The sequence below is a fragment of the Galeopterus variegatus genome, unplaced genomic scaffold (assembly GCF_000696425.1).
Source record: "Galeopterus variegatus unplaced genomic scaffold, G_variegatus-3.0.2 Scaffold3741, whole genome shotgun sequence".
Lineage (NCBI taxonomy): Eukaryota > Metazoa > Chordata > Mammalia > Dermoptera > Cynocephalidae > Galeopterus > Galeopterus variegatus.
The window spans coordinates 175,459-185,069 of NW_007729852.1; the positions used below are offsets into that span (position 1 = coordinate 175,459).

Consider the following 9,611-nt stretch of genomic DNA (forward strand, 5'->3'; position numbering starts at 1 on the left):
GGAGGGCAGGGACCTTGTCTATCATTGTCACTTCTGTATCCCCATTGACTAGAAGAGTGTTTGGCGCTTAGAAAATGTTTGTTCGATAAATAATATCTAAATGAATAAATGAATGTCTCCTTGTCAGGTTTCTTCTGATCCACAGTCTTAAAGTAACCTCCAAGTCATATCCTCTCATAGCACCCTGTTCTTTTCCTTGCAGCTTTTCATGTAGTTTGTCATGAAAACCCCATCTAGTTATTGGTTTACTTGTTTGATGTCTTCCCCACTGGGTTCTAAGCCCCCACAGGGCATGTATTCTTGTCTGTTTTGTTCACCACTGTGGCTCCAGCACCTAGAACAGTGCCTGGCACAAAGCGGACTTTCAATAAATGGAGAACAAATGGACAAATGGCTCCCTCCCCTAAAGCACTGGGAGTGGGGGCTTGCTTGCACATTAGTGACTCACTGGCAGGCACCTTTACCTGCACGGCTGGTTGACACGCAGCTGTGACCAAGATTTAGGAGGTGTGGGGGGTTGCAACAGGAAGGAGTCACCACCCCAGAGAGAGGAGTGGAAGGAAGAAGGGGCAGAATGACATAACCTCTTCCTTCCCCAAATCTCCACGGGAACTCGGTTTGCCAAGCACCTGCCATGGGATGGGGGGAGGGTGAGGCTCTCCTGCTTGGAAGGCTTGGGAGAGGTGGAACTGAAAGTCAATTGAGTGTACAAATGAGAAGATTTCAATGAACCAAGACCCAAAAACATGATAAATTAAACAAGGGGAACAAACTTTTAACATGTACAATCAAGGAGGAAAAATAACATAGCACAAACAAAAGCAGGATTGAAAAGGGATCTATTTTGTGCAATTTTACAATAATGGATTTGAAAATCTACATGCAACTAAACTTTTTCTTAAAAAATGTAAATAATCAAAACTGGTGCAAGAAGAAATGACAACCCTGACTAGGCCAATAACAAGGAAGAAACAGAAAGACTTAAGATATATCCTCCCCAAAGCTGATTCAAATCCAGACAATTTATGGGCAAGATCTGCCAAAGCATTTGGGAACAAATATTTCCAGGAAGGAAGGAAGGAGGGAAGGAAGGAAGGAGGGGAGAAAGGAAAGAAGGAAGGACAATCATATGTTGAACTTTCAGAAGGAGAGAACAAATAAGGATATTAGAGATGGGGGGAGGGAGGAAGGGGAGTTGGGGAGTGATAGGTCGGGTAAGGGGCATAAAGAAATGTTACGATTTGTAATAATGAATATGCTAATAAAAAGTATTTTCCTTTCTATATTAATTGTTGCAGATCCTTACCAGAGCTGGAAGCTCAGTTAGAATCTGGGTAGGGCGCTTGGTCTGAAACTCTTTGGATGGGCAAGCACACTGTGTGGACTTACACTGCATAGGTCTTTGGAATGCTTTTCGGGGAGGGCTGTGATGGCTCAGCTATGAAACTTCATTGATTCACTCGAGGAAAGCAGCACAACCATGTTTCCAAAACCAGCAGAGGATGGTCTAAGAAAGGACAACTATAGGCCAATCTTAGTTATGGAGACTGACACCCAAGTTCTGAATCAAATAGTCACAAATGGGAATGGAGAGATGAGGAAAGGGATTGAGGCTGGCAGAAGATGGAAGGATGGGGCACAGAGAGGGCAGAAAAGAAAAGGTGGAGTACGTTTCAAAAGGAGAACCCTGCCTCGCAATCTCAGGGTGGGCTGAGATTCTGAAGCTCATCACCCACCCTTTCCCACCCAACAGTCTCCTGGCATGGGAAACTCTATCATTTAGGACAAGGGCAGAAAAGCCACACCTGAGGTTGCCCAGGGATTTGGCTTTGTCCCTGGAGCATGAAACTGGGAAACAGATTTGATGAGCTCAAGCTTGTAGAGGTGGCACAATTAGTCACCCTCTACAGGCAGAGCCTAGAGAAGGCAGAAGCTCCTGGGTCTCTGGCCTGGTTCTGGGTGGGGTCAAGTGTCCAGGACCTGGGGTAGAACCCTGGGTCCTCTGAGGGGAGTGGGCCTTGACACCCTTGTTTGAGCAAAGTCTGAAAACACGTGCAGATTCTCACCACACCTGGTCACCCACACACATAACTCTGCCACCCCCACTCACTCACACCCTGTACATTCCTTCCTGCCTGCCTTCCCACCAGCAGTCCCACCTCCACTCCCACTCTCAATCTCTTCCCTTGTCACCAAAACCCAAATATCTTTCACCCCTGCACCCAACTGTACCCACCCACCGGCTTGAATCTTCTGGTCTCAGCCACCCTTCAAACTAGCTCCCAGATAGATATGCTGCTGCAGACCTACCAATGCCTGTCATTCTTATGCCCCTCTTCACATTTTAGGCCAGACTCTCAGCTATTTCTCCCTCCAGTCTGAGCCAGTATGTCAAACTTGGGGCTTCAGGTGGAACTTAGGAGGCCCCAGGGGGAGGGGAGCAGGAAGGATGAGCTTCTGGCCCCCAGCCGAGGTTTTGGATGACAGTCTCCTGCTGCCTCCGGTCTTTGGCCCCTCCCCGTGGCTGCCTCAACCGGCTTTTCAGGAGACACTGCGTCCTGTCCCAGCTCATAGCAATCAGCCCCCTGCCCTTGCCCAAGGGCTGGGAGGCAGGAAACCTGGGTTCTGTAATGAGAATGTGATCCTGGCTCCAAAATCGGCAGCCCTCCCCAAGGGACCCTATGCTGCTCTGGGGACCCAAGCACCCTTCCCTCCAGCACCCTATGAGAGTCAGGCTCAGGCTTGGACTCTCTTCCCCTGGCTTCTTCTAATCCACCAATTTGTTCAATCTGTAAATATTTACAGAGCCCCAGGCAATGTTCTAGAAGCTGAGGTAAACAGTGACCAACATAGACAAAGGCCCTGTTCTTTGGAAGTTTACGATCTGATAGATGAGACAGACAATAAAAAATAAAGGTAATTCGGGATCACAGTAAGTGCTATAAAAACAAAAGGATGCTATTACAGAGTATAACTGTAATACCATGTTATGGTTGGGGTGGTCAGGGAAGGGTTTTTTGAGAAGTTGGCATTTGAGCCAAGTACAGAGTGAGGATTCTGTCCTGCAAGTATAGAGTGGGTTCTGCATTCCAGGTAGAGAGAAGGGCAGGTGCAAAGGCCATGAGGCAGGAATGGGCTCGGTGTGTTTGAAGAATGGTGAGAAGGCCTGTGTGGCTGGAGCATAGTAAGCAAGGGGGGTGGTCCACAAGAACAAGGTTGAAGACCCCCTCAGCTCCCCTAGAGTTCTCCCCTCCTCCCAACTGTGCCTCCCATCTTTCTAGACTCTCACTGCAGAGGAAGCTGGATGCTTAGATTCCTGAGAGAAGTGAGGAGTGAGTCCCAGGGATGGAGGGTGATTGAAGGTGGGTTTAAGACAGAGGAGGCCTGGGTAGTGGGTAAGGAATGAGACAGGAGGTGGTTGGAAGGGCAGACACCCATCTCTGGGATGGAGGGCCTGAGCTGGGCAAGGAGCGAAGATGCCAGGGTTTTTCTCCATTTATGACTCACGTTCTCTTCCTCCTCCTCTTCATTGCTCAACCCCAAATCTCCCTGGGAAATACCTCCTTGACTAGGGACCAAGTCAGTGCCTCACAGGGGTAATTGAGTCATGGGGGGTGGAGAAGAGGGCGGGAGGGAGAGGATAAATAGCAGCCTTGCTTCCCTGGCTCCTCTCTGCATCCTCCCCACCTTCCCAACAATATGCATCTTGCCAGTTTGGTCAGCTCTTGCTCCCTCCTACTGCTGTTGGGGGCCCTGCCTGGATGGGCAGCCAGCGATGACCCCATTGAGAAGGTCATTGAAGGGATCAACCAAGGGCTGAGCAAAGCAGAGAGAGAGGTGGGCAAGGCCCTGGAAGGCATCAATAATGGAATCACTCAAGCTGGAAGGGAAGTGGAGAAAGTTTTTAATGGACTTAGCAGCATGGCCGGCAAGGAGTTGGACAAGGGCGTCCACGGGCTCAACAACGGCTTGGACAAGGTAGCCTATGGGATCAACAATGGTGCTGAACAAGCAGGAAAGGAAGCAGAGAAGTTTATCCATGGGGCCAACAACGCTGCTGGACAGGTTGGGAAGGAGGCAGACAAAGTGATCCATCATGGGGTCAACCAGGCAGGAAATGAAGCAGGAAGGTTTGGCCAGGGGATCCACCATGCCGCAGGGCAGGCTGGGAATGAGGCTGGGAGGTTTGGCCAGGGAGCCCATCATGGGGTCAATGAGGCCTGGAAGGAGGCAGAGAAGTTTGGTCAGGGGGTCCACCATGCTGCTGGTCAGGCTGGGAAAGAGGGAGACAAAGTGATTCAAGGGGTCCATCATGGGATTAATCAGGCTGGAAAGGAGGTAGACAAGTTTGGTCAGGCGGTCCACCATGCTGCTGGTCAGGCTGGGAAGGAGGTAGACAAGTTTGGCCAGGGCGTCCACCATGCTGCTGGTCAGGCTGGGAAAGAGGGAGACAAAGTGATTCAAGGGGTCCATCATGGGGTTAATCAGGCTGGAAAGGAGGTAGACAAGTTTGGTCAGGCGGTCCACCATGCTGCTGGTCAGGCTGGGAAGGAGGTAGACAAGTTTGGCCAGGGCGTCCACCATGCTGCTGGTCAGGCTGGGAAAGAGGGAGACAAAGTGATTCAAGGGGTCCATCATGGGGTTAATCAGGCTGGAAAGGAGGTAGACAAGTTTGGTCAGGCGGTCCACCATGCTGCTGGTCAGGCTGGGAAGGAGGTAGACAAGTTTGGCCAGGCAGTCCACCATGCTGCTGGTCAGGCTGGGAAAGAGGGAGACAAAGTGATTCAAGGGGTCCATCATGGGGTTAATCAGGCTGGAAAGGAGGTAGACAAGTTTGGTCAGGCGGTCCACCATGCTGCTGGTCAGGCTGGGAAGGAGGTAGACAAGTTTGGCCAGGCAGTCCACCATGCTGCTGGTCAGGCTGGGAAAGAGGTAGACAAGTTTGGTCAGGGGATCCACCATGCCTTGGGGCAGGCTGGGAATGAGGCTGGGAGGTTTGGCCAAGGGGCCCACCATGGGGTTAATGAGGCCTGGAAGGAGGCAGAGAAGTTTGGTCAGGGGGTCCACCATGCTGCTGGTCAGGCTGGGAAAGAAGGGGACACAGTAGTCCAAGGGGTCTATCATGGAGTTAACCAGGCTGGGAAGGAATTGGAGCAGTTTGGCCAGGGGGCCCACCATGGGGTTAACGAGGCCTGGAAAGAGGCAGAGAAGTTTGGTCAGGGGGTCCACTATGCTGCTGGTCAGGCTGGGAAAGAGGGAGACAAAGTGATTCAAGGGGTCCATCATGGAGTTAACCAGGCTGGGAAGGAATTGGAGCAGTTTGGCCAGGGGGCCCACCATGGGGTTAACGAGGCCTGGAAAGAGGCAGAGAAGTTTGGTCAGGGGGTCCACTATGCTGCTGGTCAGGCTGGGAAAGAGGGAGACAAAGTGATTCAAGGGGTCCATCATGGAGTTAACCAGGCTGGGAAGGAATTGGAGCAGTTTGGCCAGGGGGCCCACCATGGGGTTAACGAGGCCTGGAAAGAGGCAGAGAAGTTTGGTCAGGGGGTCCACTATGCTGCTGGTCAGGCTGGGAAAGAGGGAGACAAAGTGATTCAAGGGGTCCATCATGGAGTTAACCAGGCTGGGAAGGAATTGGAGCAGTTTGGCCAGGGGGCCCACCATGGGGTTAACGAGGCCTGGAAAGAGGCAGAGAAGTTTGGTCAGGGGGTCCACTATGCTGCTGGTCAGGCTGGGAAAGAGGGAGACAAAGTGATTCAAGGGGTCCATCATGGAGTTAACCAGGCTGGGAAGGAATTGGAGCAGTTTGGCCAGGGGGCCCACCATGGGGTTAACGAGGCCTGGAAAGAGGCAGAGAAGTTTGGTCAGGGGGTCCACTATGCTGCTGGTCAGGCTGGGAAAGAGGGAGACAAAGTGATTCAAGGGGTCCATCATGGAGTTAACCAGGCTGGGAAGGAATTGGAGCAGTTTGGCCAGGGGGCCCACCATGGGGTTAACGAGGCCTGGAAAGAGGCAGAGAAGTTTGGTCAGGGGGTCCACTATGCTGCTGGTCAGGCTGGGAAAGAGGGAGACAAAGTGATTCAAGGGGTCCATCATGGAGTTAATCAGGCTGGGAAGGAGGTAGACAAGTTTGGCCAGGGAGTCCACCATGCTGCTGGTCAGGCTGGGAAGGAGGGAGACAAAGCGGTCCAAGGGGTCCATCATGGAGTTAACCAGGCTGGGAAGGAGGTGGAGAAGTTTGGCCAGGAAGTTCACCATGCCGTTGAACAGGCCGGAAAGGAAGCAGACAAAGTGGTCCAAGATGTCCACAATGGGGTCAACCAGGCCGGGAAGGAGGCAGAGAAACTTGGCCATGGGGTCCACCAAGCTGCTGGCCAGGCTGGAAAGGAAGCGGAGAAACTTGGCCAAGGTGTCCACCATGCTGCTGGCCAGGCCGGGAAGGAGGTGGACGGGTTGCAGCAGAATATTCATAATGGGGTCAACCAAGCCAGCAAGGAGGCCAACAAGCCGCTGAATGTAGGTGAACAGGGGTGGGGAAACTGGGGAGAAGGGGGCTGGGGGAGGGAGAAGATAAACCCTTGGGAAATCTGGGGAGCCCATATAGCCTTCATTTGGTGAAAGAAGCTCAGGCAGCTATATAATTGTTCCCCTTCCTCCTTCTCTATCTCCCTTACAAAGGAGCTGGTGGTCAGATGGTCAGATCGATTAAGCCATTTTATCTGTAAAGCCTCATATCAGGCATGTGGAAAGGACCCATTTCTACTTTTAGGGAGCTACCCTCCTTTAAGGGGATCTAAAGTAAGGAACATGAAGCCTCTCCTGGGGAGCAGGAAACAGTTACTGAGGTGAAGATCTATTACGGTGCAAAGAGCATGAGTATTGAGAAAACCCAGAGTATAAGCCCCATTCCGTTAAATAGCCCTGTCTATTGGAGATAAGCCCTATCCAGCTCAATCTTCATAACAAATCTCTGAGGTAGTCAGGATGAGGATGCTGACCCCTGATTCTCAGATAAGAAAACTGAGGCTCAGAAAGGTTAAGGGGATATTCCAAAGTCATGTGGCTAATGCCCAGTTTTGGCAAATTGCAGATGAGGGTTCTTTCTCTTCCTCTACACTGCCCGATCAGGGGAGGCCTTCTGGAGGATTTCTCTCACCCATTTATGTAGAGGGAACAGACATTGGAGGCCAGGCAAGCAGCGCCATTCACAACAGAGCAGGCGCCAAGCGGGGAGCTTGTGGAATAGCGGAAGGCTGACTCCTGTATGCCTCAGGTCCCCATTCTCTCATCTCCACGAGGAGTTGTTGGGCTCAGCAAGATGCGACACTATATTGAGGACTGGTCCAGAAACACATCTGCTGCCATGCAGGGAGCCTGGGCTGGGTGGGTGGGGAGTAAGGGACTGTGTAGAAGAGTGCATGGGAGGCGAGAGGGCCCTGAGTTAGACTGCAGTATCCGCTGAGTAAAGGCCAGGAGAGGGTAGCTTGTTATGGAAGCTGAGGCTGCCAACAGCAGCTTGGGGGTAGAGTTCTGATGGGGAGGCTCTGCTGAGTGTCTGGGGATAGGATTAAGGACATGGATCAACCTGAGTTAGGCATAAGGCTAGGTCGTGTGTAGAAGGGCAGGATTTGAGGTCAGGGCTGAGATTAAACTATGGTTCTGGTATTCATGCGGGTTCTCTAGGTTCTCTTTCCAGTCAGGCCCCATCTTAGTGACTGACAGCATTTCATTAACTAAAATAAAAGGGAGTTTGGGGAAGACTAGTCAGGGGGAGGCAGATATCCTTCCTGGCTTTTCTTCCCATCTCTCACAGAATTCCCACAGCAACATGGACTTTGGGTTTTCTTTCTAGCAGGGGGTTAAGGTTGTGCCCCCCACCCCCGTCCCAGTTACCCTATGGGGAGCAGGTCACAGGGGAACCTGGGGGACTCTCAAGAGTGAAGGGGTTATAATGAAGGTCTGATCTTGTCCACAGGCTGGTCATCAAGGCGGAGCTACCGGCCAGCACGGAGGGGCCGCAACCACCACATTGACATCTGGAGTAAGTCTCCCCAGCGCAGCCTGGACTCGGAGGTGGGGGAGTGGAGGCCACTTGGAGGTCCCCTAGGATGGTGGTGGGACGGGTCCTGGCAACTGACCTTTTGTCCTTGAATTCCAGGCCTCGGTCAACAAGCCCTTCATCAACTTTTCAGCTCTGTGGAGGGTAAGTTCCCACATGGTTTCTCTTTTCAGCTGTGTCTTGAGATCTGCTCTTACGCCGCCCTTCCTACTGCCCGTTCACAGACCGCTTCCCTGGGGCAGACTCTCAGCCTTTGCAGAGACCACCCAGCCCACTTTCCCAGCTCTGGTCTTCCCTTTCTCCACCTGCTCTCTGCCCTTCGCACCCCGCTCTCATCTTTTGGGTGCATTTCATTCCCACTGAGGCAAATGCAAGCTGGCAGAAAAGACCTCGAGGTGCACTTGTGCATCTGGGAGCCAAGGAGGGAGGGGCTGCTGAAACCATCATCTCTCCTTGTCACTTGCCAGCTGGCTTCCCTCCCTACCCCACCCTACTGTGAATACCTCTGCTACTCTGCCCCTGCTGCCTCGCGTCAGTGTGCCTGTTAGTGGGAACTTGTGGCTCTGTCCTTTCTCTAGTTGAGAGTCCCCCCATCTCCCCCCAACCCAGTGTAAAGACTCCTGTGGAATCCTGGTCCTCACTGTGGGCCCAAAGTCAAGTCCTGGCTCTCTGTTTTGCATTTAGTATATCCACTGCCTGAGACTGGGGCACAGGGGTGAGGGTGTGTAACAGCCGAAAGGCACACCCTTGTTTATCCTTGGACTATGGGGGTGGCAGAGGATCCTCTGAGGTAAAGCAGACAAGGCTTCTTGGTTTCTGCAAAGGCTCCCAGCACCTCTCCCTGGGAGGGCTGGCTCCCTTTTCCTCCTAAATCTAGATGTCTCCTTCCTTAAGATATTCCCCAGAACATAAACAATTCTTGGGCCATCGCAGTCTCCCTCTCACTTCTCAAAAGGGAGTTGGGAGCAGAGGCTTCCTCATGACTGTATACCCTGCATTCACTCCCTCTCTCCTTCTCTCTTCCAGAGCGTCGCCAACATCATGCCCTAAACTGATGCCCTGGCTTGCAGAGCAGGCTAATGTTCCTGTTGTCACATCAGCTGAAATTACCTGGAGGAGCTGGGGATGGGGGGATAGGTTTATGGGGTCCCTTAAGGGGGCTGCACTGAGAGTTGTGAATAAATGTGACACACTGTGCTCTCTCATCATGGTCCACTGTGCTCCCTAAGGAGGGATGGGCAGTGGGTGGTGTGGGATGAAGGGGAGAGACTTGTCTTTTCTTGTTACTTTGCTGAAGGAGCTGGGGGTCTGATGCACAGGATGGGCTGAGCTGGAGATTTCAGTTTGATCAGTCCTAAGAGGGCAGTTAGGGACAAGCCATGCTTTGCTAGTATGCAGAGTTACTGCTGGGAGCTGGGAAGAGCACCCATGAAGGGAAAGCCACTGCAGGCCAATGGTGGGGACAGAATACCAGAGAGAGAATGGAGAGAGCCTAGGTGGAGCCCAAGGGGGTAGCATCATCACTGGGGGTGTGGTGCCAAAGGAATAACAA

At 52.2% G+C, this 9,611-nt stretch overlaps 1 protein-coding gene across 1 annotated transcript; it reads left to right on the plus strand.

The window, feature by feature from the left end:
* Positions 1-3,606: 3,606 nt before the first annotated feature.
* On the plus strand, positions 3,607-9,264 carry LOC103601456 (suprabasin-like). Its single transcript, XM_008585871.1, has 7 exons — positions 3,607-4,065; positions 4,273-5,937; positions 6,067-6,228; positions 6,337-6,516; positions 7,976-8,041; positions 8,159-8,203; positions 9,086-9,264. Exons 1-7 carry the CDS (start codon positions 3,700-3,702, stop codon positions 9,107-9,109), a joined length of 2,508 nt encoding a protein of 835 aa, XP_008584093.1. The 5' UTR covers positions 3,607-3,699; the 3' UTR covers positions 9,110-9,264.
* The last annotated feature ends 347 nt before the right edge of the window (positions 9,265-9,611 follow it).

Excerpts from the sequence above, each read along its gene's own strand:
- LOC103601456 (XM_008585871.1), top strand. The coding sequence starts at position 3,700 with ATGCATCTTGCCAGTTTGGTCAGCTCTTGCTCCCTCCTACTGCTGTTG. Across the intron at positions 6,229-6,336 it reads TTAACCAGGCTGGGAAGGAG|GCAGAGAAACTTGGCCATGG; the intron begins GTGGAGAAGTTT and ends GCCGGGAAGGAG. Across the intron at positions 8,204-9,085 it reads ACTTTTCAGCTCTGTGGAGG|AGCGTCGCCAACATCATGCC; the intron begins GTAAGTTCCCAC and ends TCTCTCTTCCAG.